The 17,403-nt window shown below is 32.6% G+C and overlaps 2 protein-coding genes across 3 annotated transcripts in view; one reads left to right on the forward strand and one right to left on the reverse strand.

The window, feature by feature from the left end:
• Positions 1–6,582, reverse strand: part of LOC134262156 (uncharacterized) — a 37,097-nt gene extending 30,515 nt beyond the window's left edge. For both annotated transcript variants that reach the window (XM_062744547.1, XM_062744546.1), the window contains exon 1: positions 6,378–6,582. In XM_062744547.1, the coding sequence (XP_062600531.1) occupies positions 6,378–6,420 (43 nt within the window). In that variant the 5' untranslated portion in view covers positions 6,421–6,582. The remainder of the gene's footprint in view (positions 1–6,377) is intronic.
• A 6,306-nt stretch (positions 6,583–12,888) lies between these two features.
• Positions 12,889–17,403, forward strand: part of LOC134262162 (tyrosine-protein phosphatase non-receptor type 13-like) — a 35,552-nt gene continuing 31,037 nt past the window's right edge. The window contains 4 exon segments of the mRNA XM_062744554.1: positions 12,889–13,039; positions 13,861–14,006; positions 14,193–14,365; positions 16,973–17,035. Of these exon segments, the coding sequence (XP_062600538.1) occupies positions 13,886–14,006; positions 14,193–14,365; positions 16,973–17,035 (357 nt within the window). The 5' untranslated portion in view covers positions 12,889–13,039; positions 13,861–13,885.

A 17,403-nucleotide genomic window follows, 5' to 3' on the forward strand; every position in this document is an offset into this window, starting at 1 on the left:
TCACATTAAAGATAAATTACGAAGAAGGGAAATTAGAGAATGTAAATATAAGCATTGAATTCATATTTTTGGCTGTCTTCGGTCCCATAACACACCTGGCCGTGCCGACAAATTTATCATACCGCGCTAACGCGCGGTATTCAATTTGTCGGCACGGCCAGGTGTGTTAGAGGACCGAAGACAGCCAAAAATATGAATTCAATGCTTAAATAACAAATTTTTGAATTCATTTTAACGAATTTAATGCGTTATAACAAAATATTACTATAGTATATAAGACGATTATTTTCGTAATTTTCATTGGCTGAAAGGACGTCACGTGATATTCCTCCTTTCGTGACATAGGCGTCGGAACCGGGGGGGGGGGGGGGGGCTTAGCCCCCCCCCCCCCCACTTTATTTCCAAATATATACTTAGTATAGACATTGAACATATCTTCGTAGGTTTAGCCCCCCCCCCACTTGCCACAGTTACGTCCCCCCCCCCCCCCCCCCCCCCACGAAATAGGATTTTCGTGTTTGGGAAATGGATTTGGGAAATGGATAATTTCCCTCTTTTTTTTTCTTTTTTTTTTTTGCTTGTCAGATTTTTTGAAGGTACAAAAAAAATTTTTTTACACTTAGCCCCCCCCCCCACTTTCAATTTGCTTCCGACGCCAATGCGTGATAACGACGCGAAAGCGCGCCGGCGAAAAATGATAATGCAAGACACAGCGTTCGGTTGCACTGATGTTACGTAAATGGTGACGTCATAGTATGAGAAGCGTGTTTTTAACCATTGTGACATAATGACAGCCAAGTGTATTTAGTTAGGACTGTGTCAGTGCATTCACTTTGAGTGATTATATAATATAACTATTATGGACTTCAGTGAACGGTCAATATATGGTTATAAGGACTCATGGCAATTGATATTGACCTCCGACACAGAAAATGATAGCGACCTCGCTGGCTCGGTCGCTATCACTTTCTGTGTCTTCGGTCAATATCAATTGCCATGAGTCCTTATAACCACATATCGACCTACACTGAAGTCCATAGTTGTATATCAAAGAATTAGTTATAATGCATTCAACAAATTTGATTTAATGTGTACAGATTAAAATCGTTATAACAGATTCAAAGAAATTTTTATAATGAATTGAATTCGTTATAAAAAATTCGACAATTCGTTATATCAGATTTCAAAAATATTTTCATAGGTCCTAAACGGGCTTCCGTACATATCAATAACATCTGTATCAAAACATAAAGGTAAATAAAATAATGTAAAGTACGAATACAAAATAATGAATACAAAATATATAAATGTATGTCTATACACACAATGTTCTTGACGAGGCTATTTATCATTTTTATCTTTTTTCGTAATAACATAATTATGAAATTTTGATTTAAATACTGTTTTATCGTTTACATTGCCAGGTTTGATTAAAGGCTTATTCATAAACATGCTAGTATTTCTCATTACGATGATGGCAAATAGATGAAGATAATTATAATGAGAGTAACTGATTTAAAAAAAAAACGCATACAAACAATAATAAAAATCTGTGAAAAATACATAAAACACGGTCTGTTGGAAATTCCATTGGTGGGATCAAGTGCCTATAATTGGAGACGGTTAAGTTTGTCGCAGTAACACTGCATAGATTGATTTATACTAACATTGCACATTTATTACCAGTATTTAATATGTTAAACATGGTACAGTTGTTATTTATATTTACATTGCACTTATGCTTTTTACCGGTATGTTAACATAACACAGATTTTATTTATTTTAACAATGCACAGATGTTATTTGTGTTAACATTGGACAGATGTTATTTGTGTTAAAATAACACAGATGTTATTTTTGTTAAAATTGTACAGATGTTATATGTGTTTACATTGCACAAATGTTAGTTATGTTAAGATTGCACAATTACATAAACATTGCACATATGCTATGTATGCTAACATTGCACAGACTGAGGTAAGCTTTGTTAACATTGCACAATTCCAAGGGTTATGATTTGAGCAAACTTAAACTACACTTTCAGAGAATGCTTCTACAAGAGTTTCATCTTTCTTGGCCCAGTAGTTCCAGAGAAAAAGATTTTTAAAGATTTTTCTTACGTATTCCTATGTTAAACATTGATACCGCATTGTTGCCCCATCCTACACCCGGGGGTAATGAGCAAAACTGAATCTTCACTACTAGAAGATTCTTCTACAATGATTTTTGCTATGTATTCGTACATGTATGTTAAACTTTGATACCACTTTGTGATCCCACCCTACCCCCAGGGGCTATGATTTGAACACTTGAATCTTCACTACCAGAGGATGCTTCTACATGATTTTCATCTTTCCTAGCCCAGTGGTTCTTGAGAAGATTTTTAACGATTTTTCCTATGTATTCCTATGTTAAACTTTGATACCCCATGTTGGCCCCGCCATACCCTCATGGGGTCATGATTTGAACAAACTTGAATCTACATTACGTGAGGATGCTTCCACATGAGTTTCATTTTTCTGACCCACTGGTTCTTGAGGAGATTTTTAAAAGATGCCATTAATTTATCACTAATTCGTAGTTATCTCTTCTTGAAAGAGGGCGTGGCCCTTCATTTGAACAAACTTGAGTCCCTTTCACCCAAGGATACTTTATAGCAAGCTTGGTTGAAATTAGCCACGTGGTTTTTGAGAAGATGAAATGTGGAAAGTTTACGACAACGACAACAACAATGACAGGCAACGGACAAATTTTGATCAGACAAGCTCACTTGAGCCTTCAGCTCAGGTGAGCTAAAAAGAGACTTGATTTCCTGCTATTCTGTAGACTAAAGAATCTTCTTAGGGTTTTTTTGTTCAGTTATGTTTTATAAGCAAACCTTTCACGGGAACCCTATACTACTTATCAAATATGTAAGGTCAAAGAGAACATCTAGCAATGTGTTGAAAATGAATGGAATAATGATCGAAATACTTGACAATTTCGTAGATCGAGTAGTTAGACAATCTAGGAATTTCCGTACGTATTGTCTTCACTCTGTTTAAATAACAGTTGGACTTAGTACACTATGTAGATACAAAATTCGATCGCGAGGAAACCGGAAATAACCATCAAATGAAACAAACCCCCAAACCCAACTTTATAGTGAACCCAACACAAACCATTGCGGCACGTTTCCGGCGCCTCGGATTAAGTACATTTAAAGGAAGGCAAGAAAGAAATTAAACAAAGAAGGCATTGGATTTTATATTCTATACATCGGAATACCTTTTATAATAACGATTCTAAAATCAATAAAAATGGTTGGTATACTAATATTTGTTTTAGATGTATTAAACTTTGTTCTAGCAAGCATATACAGAAATGTGAAAGGTAAATGAAAGGACAGAAAATGACCTAGGTTTACTCGGAGAGGCTATACTGAACATCTGAAAAATTGCATAGATTGAGATATAGGGGCTGACATCTACCTTAGTTTTGCATGGTCATTGGAACATATGCGAAAGGGTTCCTGGGGCCCTGCAATGTGAAACGGTAAAACAGAAGACTCCAGCAATTTAAAATTGCAATTCTCGATTTCTTTAGAGCTTGCTCGAAAGATCTAGGGAAAACTGGTGTCTCCTTTTGAGTGAAAAATTCTCGAGAGGGACATTAAACAACATAGAATCAATTAATCTAGGGAAATCTAATCTGACATGAAATCGACATAAATGATATTTTATACTGATGATGATATATGATATCTAATATAGGGAGTTTGCTAAAATTGGGATTTAAATTATTTCGAGATGCTACCCTCTGTTTGCTCTTATACTATAAAGAGGGATATAGATATAAAACTACAAAACTGAAATCAAATAAAATAGTGATTTTGGAAGGGCTGGTAAAAACAAAAAAACAAAAATACTAGCATTTTTCAATTTGCATAGATCAAACATTTTCACTATTTTTCAGTTTGCTTAGATCAAACATTTCACTAGTTTTTAATGTTCTCGCAGATAAAAATGTTCGTAATTTAAATCTTAAGGCTAAAAAACCCACCCTTTTCTTGTTTAGCTGACTATAATCTGAACCTTATGCACTGTATATGATACTAAGTAAACTTTGTTTGAAATCTTATTATTATTATTAAAATAGTGAAACTGTTCATCCAACTGCTAAAACCTTTTTAGGGTTGATAGGTGTGTTGTGTAGGTGTAAAAATTTTGCGCGCATACGCAAAAAAGTGAAATGACTGATATACTTTACATAGCTATAACTTTTACATTTTTTGATGAAATTCTTTAAAACTCATTATATAAGGATATATTAATAGTATAGATAATATGAAATGGTCAAATTAGCACGAACTCACTGCATGCACATGCGCTGCGCTCTGATTGGCTGAAACAAAAACCTCAATATCTTTTTTGTTTTTTGACGAAATACTTTGAAATTTGAAATATTGGCATACTTTAGGATGTCCTACAATATGATATATAAAGGTTTTCATGAAAACACGCGCATGCACGTGCGCTGCAATCTGATTGGCTTAAACTTTAAATGAATATAACTCCCTTGTTTTTCAACCAAACAGGATGGGATTTCGAACATAGACAGACATAATAGACTCCTACAAGAGGGTATGGTCTTCATGCACATGCAAACATTTTCACGTGTGCTAGCTTTTGGCTGAAACAAAAATCTCAATATCTCTCGAAATGCTTTGAAATTTAAAAATGCATACTTTAGGATGTCTTACAATATGATATATAACAATTGTCATTAAATTACGTGCATGTACGTGCTCTGCAATCTGATTGGCTTAAACGTTAAATGGTCATAACTCCCTTGGTTTTCAACCAAACAGGATGGTATTTAGAATATAGATAGACATAATGGACTCCTACAAGAAGGTATGGTCACCATGCACATGCTTGCACATGCGTGCACGTGAAATGCGTAAAATTAAAAATGCTAAAATTTAAATATACTGGGAAAAGTACATAAATTACATAAAGTATGTCTTATTTAATAGAACATATATATAGCCAAAACGGAATTGGGGAGCGTGCTTACGGTTCCCGTTACAATTAGCCCTAGTTTTCCCTTGAAATGGTGCCTATTGGATATTTCTAGCGATCGTGTAATTCTTATCAACAGCTTAAAAAAAATTTCGTCTTTGTTAAAATATTTTGATGAAATAATCGAAGATTGAAGAGGGAAAACTTCAAAACGTTTCGTTGTAATTGCTTCTATCGATGTTAATCATTTTCGAGGATTTTTTTTCTGCAAAATCAATTTCTTGGTCTTTATTTGCTATCTTGTTGATGCATTTTTAAGTGTTTTTAATACAACTCACTTTATAGTTGGGTTTGCTTTCGAAATAAAATAAAGTATATTGATATGTGTCTACTTAGGCTATATAATGAGAAAAAAATTTAACAATAGTTAGATTTACTTGCAATCAAAATCATGCTTCGGATATTAATTATCTTAATCACCAGTGACAAAGGATCGAAACCTTTGGCTTTTTTCTCCTTCTAGATCTAATTCTTGACATTATAAAAACCAGCCCCGTAGTTTTCCTGCTCAAAATTTCCGGTTTCTTGTAATCAAGATTTTCTTTGTAGCTATTTCAACAAGCAAAATTGCAGGAAAATTGCTGTTTATTGCCTCGTTGTCCTATTATCCCATAACTTTATATCCATCTCGTTAATGAAAAAGCAGTTTTGTGTCAGGTGCATTCGAATCGATTGCTTAGTGGAATGGTTTTCAGATGACAGATATTTTTCCAAGTAAAAAGGATACAATTCTCTAGTTAATTCTGAGGAATTAATGTCAGAATTAGCAATTAATCTACGAAAAGTGTCAACATAGTCGTCATTAATGTTCTTTATATTTATTTTGAATTAAATGAGGAGGGCAATATTGATGATTGTAATGAACGATAGGGAATTGAATTAAAAAAAAGAGTATAGATTATTTTCTTGTACATGTATATCGTTATTGGAAGAGAAATTCGAAAATTGGTCACACCATACGTTAAACTGAAAATTCCTGTATATTATTTATTTATTTTTTGTATATCGTTATTGGAAAAGAAATCCGAAAATTGGTCGCATCATGCTGTAATTGAAAATTCTTGTTTTATTATTATTTATTTTTTTTTTTTTTAGTTTTTTTTTTTAGTTTTTCTCATATATTTGTTGTATATATGTCTATTTTTTCTACCATTATTCATTATTATTTTTTTATTTCTTAAATTGTTTGAAATCTCATAACGTATAAAATTAAAATTAAAACTAACACATAATTCAATAATTGATGAATACAAAAAACGCATTTGTATATATATTTATAAAAAAAATAATGATAAAAAATCTACAATCACATACCTATTATAGCTAGTATAAACACCGATGTGAAAAAGCTCTTCATTTTTTTCGTGTCAAGATGAATGGATTATCCAGATTTTTCAAATATCCTGTAACATCTTACAAAGAAATATGAAATCCGGTCTACACATTATCCATGCCTACCGAACGATGTGGTCGTTGCCGCTTGCGATATGATTGTTACGGGTATGCCTTACGCGTTCGATTGGTACTGTCGCATATACAGCATCATCCATCATCATGAATATTTTAAACTGCGCGACTTTTATAATTGTTCAGTGTTGTATTGATTCGTAGAACTGGGATGCTTAAACTTCCAGAGTATAAAAATATTTATTGTATTAAATATATATACATTTCTAGATATGTACATGTATAATGAAGGTGGGTGTTTAGGGAATGAATTTAATTTTAGACCAAATATTTTTAATACCATTGTTTTATTCCTGGGACGCAGTTCTATGATTACGATTTTTTTTATGTCGCAGAACCGAAAAAAAGGAAATAGCGCGGTTACAATAAACATGTAAAAGTATGCCTCGATAAATTTCCAATCCCAATTTACCATAGGTACTGGAACAAGAGAAACTCTTCACTGCTCAAAGGCTATAAGTGTTATAAGTAAAAGTTTAAAATTTTTAATTCGATATGCGTGAAAAATCTCAAAGGGATTATTAGATGTTAAAACTCTTTATTGTTATCTTAATTAAGAGTTTGTTCGATATATGCAGTGTTAGAATGGTCCTGACATGCAGTCTTATTATTAGACCAAAATACCGTATAAGTAGAATTTTTAGCGAGGATTTAATTTTGGCATTATTAGCGAGGGTGTTGTAATCGCTAAAATTAAATATCGCTAAAAATTAACAGCGTATTATATGTAATTTCTTATTTAGTTAGCATTTTAAAATCGCTAAAATTACTTCTCGCTGAAAATAGAATACCAGTTCTTAGGTAGAATTCGCTAAATTTGCGTCTCGCTAAAATTTCCACTTATACGGTAGTCTGAAAATGGCCACAACCACCCAGCCCTTTAAAAGGTTGTTTGATCATACATAGGCTTAATGTAATGGAACAAAATGTATCATCTTTTCGTTTTATTTCTTAATCAGTGATGTGTGTGCATATACACAGAAATTAAAGTAAATGTTGTTTGTTCATAAATGTACATGTACAACATGTATATAGTATTTAATGTAATATAAGAGAATTTCTAATCTTCTCGAACCGTTGCCAAAACATTAATAAATATAGTTTTAACAAGAATAGATATGGGTTACCCCATATCCAAAGATATTCGACTGTTAGATTTAATATGTTTAACAGTGTTTATAATGACGTTAATAAAAAAAAATTATACTGTTGTAAATATCGTGATTAAAAAGTCTCCTAACAAACAGTACACATAGGCCTACATGTACCAGTGTAGCCTTGGTCAACACACGTGCAATGGAGCTGTCACACGCATCCAGCGAGCTCGGAGAAACACGTTTTGTTTTGCCGAGAAGTTACGGTGTCAGACAAAACTTTTCTTTTCTTAATTAGATCATATAAATACGAATTCTGATTAATAAAAATTATACAATCCCTGTTGAACTTTATATAGTTTGTTCTAACATTTGCATCTGCAACAACTTGTGTTTAAAATGGCCGGGTTGGGAAAATCAGGACCGGGTAGGAAAATTCTAAACTGAAAACATGGAAAACCTTTTCTGTTTTGAAAAAAAATGAAATATACTAATATATTTGTCGCAGAAATTACTTACATTATTCAAGTTCTATATATAATGGTATGCTGAACTTCAACACGAACCGGAATCTCCAACCCATGCAGTTTTCATTTTGCCACACATACCCTACAGTTTACAAAGTGTACACACGAGCAGGCCATACACACACACAGAATGATTAATAAGAACAAATTGTATGATAATTAACGGACTATAAACATGTACTTAATACAATTTTGATATAGTATTATCAATTCATTGGTGAAAAGATATGAATCGAAGAATGACCTAATTATTCTCTGTTATCAAACACGTAAAAAAAAAAAAGGCTGAGGAGGGAGCGAGCGTAGGAATATTGATATTTTTTATTTGCATTTAGGGGGGAAAGTGACTTTCTAATGATATTTTGACATTATTTTTGATTTCTTTAACGTATGACATACACAACTTTACTCTTATCATGAACAATAATGTTGTATCTACTAATGCATGATGGAATTATTTTGGTCGGACCAATATGTGTGAGCTGCCGCTGAAAACAGTTATATATCTTGCAAAGATAGTATGCATAGATCGAATATATAGAAAAGGTTACTCATTGTGTACCTAAACGGGGGCGGAAGGGGGGTAGATGTCAATTTTTTTTATTGAGTTAACCCCACCCTTGTGCATTCCACCGAGGGTGATTTTTATTTCCCTTTATTTTTTTACGGCCACCCATAGATGTAATCAAATTCAATTATTAAATTTTTTGTATTAATTCAGCGATAAAGAGAAAAAACTGAAAATGTTAACGCAAAACACTCAATACCACACAAAAACAGATAACAACAATGATCTTGCACCTAACTCATCTAGGTAATCTATAATGAAATAAATCTAAATTTTAAAAACAAACAAACAAAAAATGCAGAAGAGGATAAATTTATTAATTTCCGAATTATTTTTAAAAAATGAAAAGAATCCCAGCTTATATGGAGAGATAGAGAGATCAGTAGAAAAAATTTGATATACTGCAATGTAGAGAGATTCCATTGTATTTGGTTTCTTTTTAACAGTTCGAGCCGAGTCCAATAGCTCATCAGTTACTTCATCTCTTTTTAACTTTCCCAAAACATGCACTCAACCTCAGCTGGTACGTGTCAGTATCGAACAAGCTCCTTTCTTGGAAGAATAACTATTTTGCTGTGAAAACGAGGAGTTATGGATGTATACATGTAATTTAAATGTGGATTGAAATATATATTAAACATTTTTTTTTAAAGTAAGTAATTACTATTATTACCTCAAAGTCGTTCACTGATCAAAACAAGCTATCAATACTTTGTCACCGTCTTCCTCAAAGGACAATTTAAGGCAGGTTGCAGCTGGGCTTTCTACAAAGGATATAAGGGAGGGTGTTTTGTCGAACGATAAAACAACAGATTTGTTAATTGAAAGCTGCGATGAGCTTTCTTCTATCTCAGCGGGTAAAGAATCAGGGAATTTCTGTGGTTGGGGTGAACCCGATTCCTTCCTATTTTTCTAATTGCGTTCCTAACTCGCGTCAGAACCTCTTTCCTAGCTGGAGGGGCTTGACATGGTTCCTTGTCAGCTGTGTCAGTCGTGTCGGCATACACACGGAATCGATTCCGCCTCCGAATTCGGCGAAAGAAATTAAAAAATCTACCAGATCTGCCTATATTTTCCATTTTGTCGCTGGATAATAGAAACAGGGCAATTGTGACGTCATAGTCATAGTCATGACGCCGTCATACGTCATAATGGATAATACTTTACCCTTTATGATGTCCATTCATATTCGAATAATTCCAATCTTCATTTTATCTATTGATTTCCTGTGTTTTGATTGGACGAGAACACGTTCCAGAAAATTTTTACACATCGATAAATTCTTTCAATCAGTACTACTTTCTTGATGACACTACTAGGTTATCGTATAAACAATGAAAGCAGTTATTTCTGGGTCGTTCTGGCTAAATAATGAATACAAGAACTTTAAATTTAATTAGGGCTTAAAGTAAAACAAAACTGGCAACATACTAGACTGCCTAACTGATGGACGCCGTGAAAATGTTTATGTCACTGTCCGATCACGAGTGTGAATTTTAAAAACCGCTGTCTCAACGTTCATACGCAGAAAATAAGCTCAGTCTGTATCGTTTTGACAGGGAAAAGAAACGTACCTCAAGCTCTTGCCCTATTAGCATCAATTTCCTATTAACTTTCTATATTGTTCCTCAATATTTGAATAAACAAGTGCAAATTGAAGGCGTCGTCTGTCTGCAAGTTTCGCTATGAGAGTTGTTGTTTATGTCAACATGGCCATGGTCAAAGACGAACTATTCTGAAGTAAACTCGTAATTACGATATTTGTTGACTTAAACAGCATTCCATTAGTTGTTATAAGTTTATTTATCGATTGTTTTGACAATTTAAGTTGAACTCTATCGAAATTCGTCTCGATTACGTTCCTTTACGGTAAAATGTATTCCTACGCCGTCCAGATTAACGGATTGTATGGAGGCCTCAAAGAGAAATAATTTAAAATATTTTTAAAAATTCGAGATTGGAATTATAAGAATTAAACGTTCTTTTTGAAAAATTTATCGATGTGTAAATTGACATTTTTCACAAACTTAACATAAAAGTGCTTCGCACTTTTATTTAGTTTGTGAGTAAAATGTCAAGAGTTTACACATCGATAAATTTTTCAAAAAGAACGTTTAATCCTATAAATGATCAGAATGATCACGATTAAACGTATGAGAGAGAAAGAATTTTCATAGTACTGAAAAATCAGAATTAAACATTTTTCTTAACAAAATTGCGATGCTTTAACAATCATTTCTCCATTATTTTTAAACTAATTCCCCGTTTATTACACTAACTAGAAACTTAAACATTTAAAACGTCTTTCTCTCAAATCCTGAAGTGACCTCATCACCGAAAAGTTATCCAAGCAGGTTTAATTATTTATCATACAGAAAATTTGAGATAATATTGTACAAGCCATGCACATTTTTTTTTAATCAAAGTGCCTTAAAATGGTCGATATTGACGCACTTTGAAAAGAAATTCTTTGTTTTCAAAGTGCGTTAAATTGGTCTCAGATTAACGCACTTTGACTTCTGTCCAAAGTGCGTTGTAACAATCCCACATAAATAATGGTCTCCAATCTACCATCGTCGCAAACCACGGCTAAAATGTACGATCCTCTCCCATTCTGGTCAAGAGCTCTATGCGGACTCCGGACCGTGGCTTGAGACAATGCCAATCTACTAAGATAACGAAAACGGGAGACCATAATTCTTTGAATTGCTTGTTTCATGGTTGAAATATCTCGTATAATTTACTTCCCATTCCGGATAGTATCAATATAATAAATTTCAAATACTTTATCGATCCAAAATCAGCATTTTCTTGAAAAAAAATGTTTTTTTAATATATATTTTATAATTTTTCCTACAATAATAGTAACCCTATTCGATACCTGAATATTTTATACTCCGATATATGTTACGGAAAAATATGGCATTTTACAGAATTGTTTAACATAGAACATATTGCAGAAAAATCATTTCCATTGAATAGCACTTATGGAAAATTGATATTGATATATTATATTTTTCATATTCGACGTCATTGACAATTGTTTAGCGTTTGTCATTTACCATCTAATTATCTGCAGATCTGCATTTCATTGGTCTTTTAAAAAAAAATTGGACGAAAATTAATCTAGGCGACAAGTTTTCTGAAAAATACTAGTATTGTGTTATACTGCTTTCATCTGTAACACAAAATGTATTCAATACCTGAAAACCAACCTTTTATATTTTCTAATGGGTTATATAGAAATTGACTACATGCATCGGGTTCTCATCTCAATGTGGGTTCCATTACGGGGTGGTAATTTAGGCCAATCTGTTCATAACTATTGTTCCATCCAAGTCAATTAAATCAAACATTTTAATTACATCTTTACCAGTTTCTATACAATAATGTATGCTTTAATAAAAGACGCTGGATATCATAGGCATATCATTAGCAATTCGACATGGATTTGGTGCGCATAGTACAAATGATGAATATTCCTTTCTTTTCTTTTTTTTTCTTCTTTTTTCTTTTTAAATAAGATTGAACTTTTGTTTCACAAACAAAATAATCCTTCTTTTTTCTTTTTAAATCACAGGTGCTTGAGGATATGAACCCCCCCCCCTTTGATATAGATCCCTGGGCTTTTTCGATTTTTTTCTTATAAAATATCTTTCATTGCCATATTTGTGATAAGATCTATACCAGCAAATCGAAAAATTACCTAAAACAAACGTTCTATTAAATCTACTCTACATTCTCTATATAAAAATCAACTTATATAGAGAGAGAGGGTATATATTTTTATAAAATGTAAGTTTAAGCAAATTTTCTGAATTGATAGGATAAATTATATCACAAATATGTCATCCATATATAATTTATGTGAAAAAAGTCTAACAGGCCCGGGGGTCTGTATTGAGGGGGGGGGGGGGGGTCCTGTCCTCAAGCACCTGTGTTTTAAATGAGATTGAACTTTTGTTTCACAAACAAAATAATCTGTTAAAAGATATCTTCCCAAGAAAACAAGTTTACTGATTGGTAAATCGCGCCTTTGTTTAATTCAACAGAGGCGTATAGGCCTAACAGATTATTATTATCTATTATACGCTTCTGATCAATGGTTTCATTTGTCTTTGATCCACTCCCAGAGACTTTTTAGATTAGAGTTATCTTTCTTAGTAAATATTTTGGACCAATCAAATTCGTCGATACAAATATAAACAGAAAAGACGTTTTGACAGCAAGTTGTGGCGGCTGCGTAATTTTCGGAGAAAAGGATTTTTTTTATTTTCGGAAGTATTTGTTATGTTGAAAGAAAAAACTTGCTTCACACTTGTAAGTTTCAACTCAAATTCTTCTTGCTATCTTAATAAGCTTTACTGAAATATTTTAAACGCGCCAAATATGGTATTTATTGACATGTCATAAAATTTTGATTTTCAGTGTTTCAAATTCAATTCAAAAATGTACTTTTAATATTTAGTTATACATCATTTTCTGCATAAAAAATGCAAGAATACTAGTTATGTGACCTTCAACAGACTTTAAAATGTAGCAAATATAGATTCTTTTATGTTGAAAAGGAACTTTTGTGAGAACTCTTACATTAATGCATGCCATTACCTGATTTTTTTCCGAATTTCCTCTAATTGAAAATAATTATACCGTTCTGTATAAAATGATCTCGTTAAAAGAACTCGTTTACCAACGTTATCAACAAAATATAAAGATATTCTTAACCGCCCTTTATCTGCAAAAAGAAAAATATGTTTTATATTATAATAAGCACTTATTTTTTTTCACGCATTTTAATGATATAAATTTGATAAAAATGGCAACTACTATAACAGACCATATTATACAATCAAATTTGTTATATTTGTTATTTCAAACTCAATGGGGCAAAGAAAATGATCAAGATATTTTAAGATCTGAGGTATCAAGAGTAAAATGCTTAAAGAATAAGAGGTTGGACCTTCCAAATCACTTTAACAAATCCATAGTCAGTGATAGTAATTAGTATTTGAGATACTAATGTTCTAGGTACTGTAGTTAAAATGTATGTAAACTATTATTTTTTATATATAATTTATATTTTTATAATCTTAAGTTTATATTACTATGGTGAGGATTTAAAAATTTCTCATATTTTATAGATGAGACCTTGATCAAGGAAAAACCATGCCAGGCATTGTGGTGTCTCTCAATGAAGCCCTGGGGGTCAGAGGGGCACCCCTGGCTGAAACAGAAGTATGGGCAATACTGAACCAAAGTGCTGTCTCTTTCATTGAGGCCACAAGAGGTACACATCGTCTCATAAGTACAAGTTCAGGTTCAATTTATTCACTCAAACCAAAATATTGGTATATGGGGCACAAAGTTTACGATGAATATTGAATTAGCCTATTGCTTTATTAAACATTATACAAAAGGACTTTTTAATAGTGATGAAAAAAAAGATTTTTGTGCATTTTTATTTTTTTAATAGATGGTAATAAAGCTGAGGGTAGGAGTAATTTCGTGGTAACTCCGGATTCCCTTTGCTTTCGCTCTGATGGGGTGTTGGAGATCTCTCCTACCAGTAACTCCCAAAACTGGGATAGATGTGTACCCCCAGAGCTTCAAAATGCCTCAATTAAAACACTTCAAGCTGCTGAGAAGGTGAGATGCAAAAATATTCAGACTTCTTCATTTTATAATGTAAGTGAATAAAAAAAACCCAGACTGACAAGTGCACTTATTTCTGTGTTTTTTTCTCCTCCTGACATTTTTTTCTGATAAGAACCTACTAGAAATAGGCTTGGATAAGGCAGGTTTATCATGTGTTTCTCTAAAACATAAGATACACCTTTTTCTGACCAGAGAAGATAAACACCAGATTCTTCAAACACTCCCATTGTTTTGTGAGACATGTAAACAGTGCTTAAAGAAAATGGCAGTTTGGCTTCTTCTATCCCTGTGCATGTGTTTTCTTTGAAATAAAAAGTTTTATCAATTAAAATCCACATGTTCATTACTTCAGAAAGATACATTTTAAATAAAAAAGATCTATTTCCTGTAATTTCAAATTGTATATTATAATTTCCTTTATACATATTATTGGTAGTTGACTAATGTTTGTTTGTTCTCTATCTTATAAAGTATATTTATGTTAATATATGGTTTTCGTCATACAGAGTGAAGAAAGAGCTTTTTCATTATCATAGTCTATTTTGATATTTTAAATTTTCTAAAGAATTTAATAGTTTTTGAAAGGCCATTCTTCTGTCCAAGATACATGTCGGATAATCATTAAGACTTATTAATTTATAGACTAGTTAAACATTAATTAATATATATAATAAAGGTTCAACAGTATAATATGTACTATTTATTTTAACCTGTTATTAAGAATTAATAAATATTTTGCTTGCACAAAACTCCAGGAAATCCAAAAATATATACTTGGAATAGCTTTACAAACATAAGTAATGTATACTGCTGGTGTACAAGTACCATGCATGCATATCCTCTACCTGCCTTGTGCTATCAATCACATTTAATTACGACTCACTAATGATCGGTCAGACAGAGCAATTATATTTTTGTGATTGTTCTATCAGAAATAATCGACCTCCCCTGGAAACTAGCCAGAATTATCCTGTGGTTTGTAAGGTTTAGAGGGGATGGTGCAGGCTGCCCTGTTTTGTTTAATTATTAGTTTGAAAATGAGATAAAACAGACACAGGTGTTTTGATTAAAGGCTTGTTTATTTGTAATTGACCTATTAGTATAATTCTATACTGTTTATATCTGGAATATTTGGATAGATTGGGTGAACGCTTTTCAATTTACACTAAGAATTGATGTATTCGGCAGTTAACTTTGATTACATTTGAGTTGGGGAAGGGGGGGGGTATGAAAGTCTGAACCAGTTTCAGATCAGAGATTAATATGACATTCCTGAAAAAACTGCGGATATTTATACAGTAAAATGAGTTGAATGATCAGGAACTTTTTTGTTTCATGTGTTAATTTATCAAAAACTTGACCAGTTAGTGTTTTCATAACTAAATTGTCTGTAGTTATCAATCAGAAAACTGTTTTTCACTGTTGGCCCCAGCTGATTGTTTATATTGACAGAGACAGAACATCCCGTTCTGACTTAGAGTATTGTGTTCACCACACTTTACAGTCAGTGCATCATAAAGTGTACAGCTTTGATGTACATGACTAGCTTATCTACACCTGTCTGTGTTAGTCATCGTTCACCACAATATGTGTATAATGTCTGGGTAATGGTTATGCTGAACATGCTCGGTGCATGCCATTGGGCAAGGCTCCATTATCAGGCATTAGTTCTATCTTAATTAGAATCAATCGGAAATTCCTGATCTCATAAATGCTTCATATGAACTATTTGCCATGAACAAATTAGGTGTGATAGATGAACAGTAATCATATGAATGTAATATATCTTTAGTTATCTTTTGGCATACACTCTTTTTTATTGCTTTTTCTTTTATCTCTCTGTACAAGTTTTAAAATGTCATGAGAAATTGTTTCCTCTGTGGCTTTTGGCAGACAATCATGCAATTGTCAGTTGAGGTGAAAAATATAACTGTAGAACTTCTATCTCTTGAATGTCTGTAAAAGAGGTTAATAATGAAATCTTCAGTGTTGAAAGAAGAAAACTTGGAAACAAAAAATGAGTTTCTGAGATAATGAATGCCAAATTCCAAGACAAAATCTGTAATCTGTATATAATTTTGTTTTTTCCTGGTCTTTCGCCAAAATTCATGAAATGTATCATAAAGACAGTTTTTTTTACTCAGTTTATATATACTCCATGATTCCTTCTTTCATCTGTGATGTTTTTATTGCAGCAGTGCATCCCTAAATGATGCCTGGAACGTCATTCATACATTTGTCAGCCTTCTTATTTCAAAGACTTGTCATGGAATAAATAATATGATTCACTTTAATTCATTACTTAAGTAACCAATTACATTACAATCATAACATGTATGTTATTAATATTTTTTTTTTTAATCTTACGATGCCTACATAACACGTCTTCCATGATGAGATTGCAGATATATACATTATATAATGGAATGTCACACCTAAAACAAATATGTGTGATATTTTCTCTTTATCTGCTGCATCTGATGAACACTTTGGAGGTTTATGATATGCCCAAAATGCAGTTAGTGCTTACTATGCATGTTCATCTAGATATTAAATGTAGCTTGTCATTAAGATAATCAGCTTGATTTTCTTTTTCAGTGTTACATATACTCCCTGGGAAGAACCCTTATAAAGGCTCTAGAGTCGGGGGACAGGAACCAGGTAATGTGAACCAGCCAACAATTATACAGTTGTACATTGTTTTCCTTTTAACACATACGGGATAGAAAATCTTGCTTTGCATAGCACAGCTACTAAAATTTACTTAACCTCAACCACAAATACCTGTGGTGTATCACATGAAAAAAATTTTTATTGCATTTGACTTTGATGAACAAACCGAAGTTTAAAAGTTAGATATTGCTCAAAGAGTCAAACTGCTCTATGCTCATTGCTGCAAGGGTTCTCGTCAAATTGTGGTATCTGTATTTTTATATTCTTAACTATCATGCAATTTATTACTTGATCAAATGATTTCTATAGGCTTTTAGAATTTCATAAGGAATTGATAATAAATTTTCCACAGATCC

Source organism: Saccostrea cucullata, unplaced genomic scaffold (assembly GCF_032062105.1).
Source record: "Saccostrea cucullata isolate Sc308-1 unplaced genomic scaffold, CSIRO_AGI_Scuc_v1 ctg1661, whole genome shotgun sequence".
Taxonomy (NCBI): domain Eukaryota; kingdom Metazoa; phylum Mollusca; class Bivalvia; order Ostreida; family Ostreidae; genus Saccostrea; species Saccostrea cuccullata.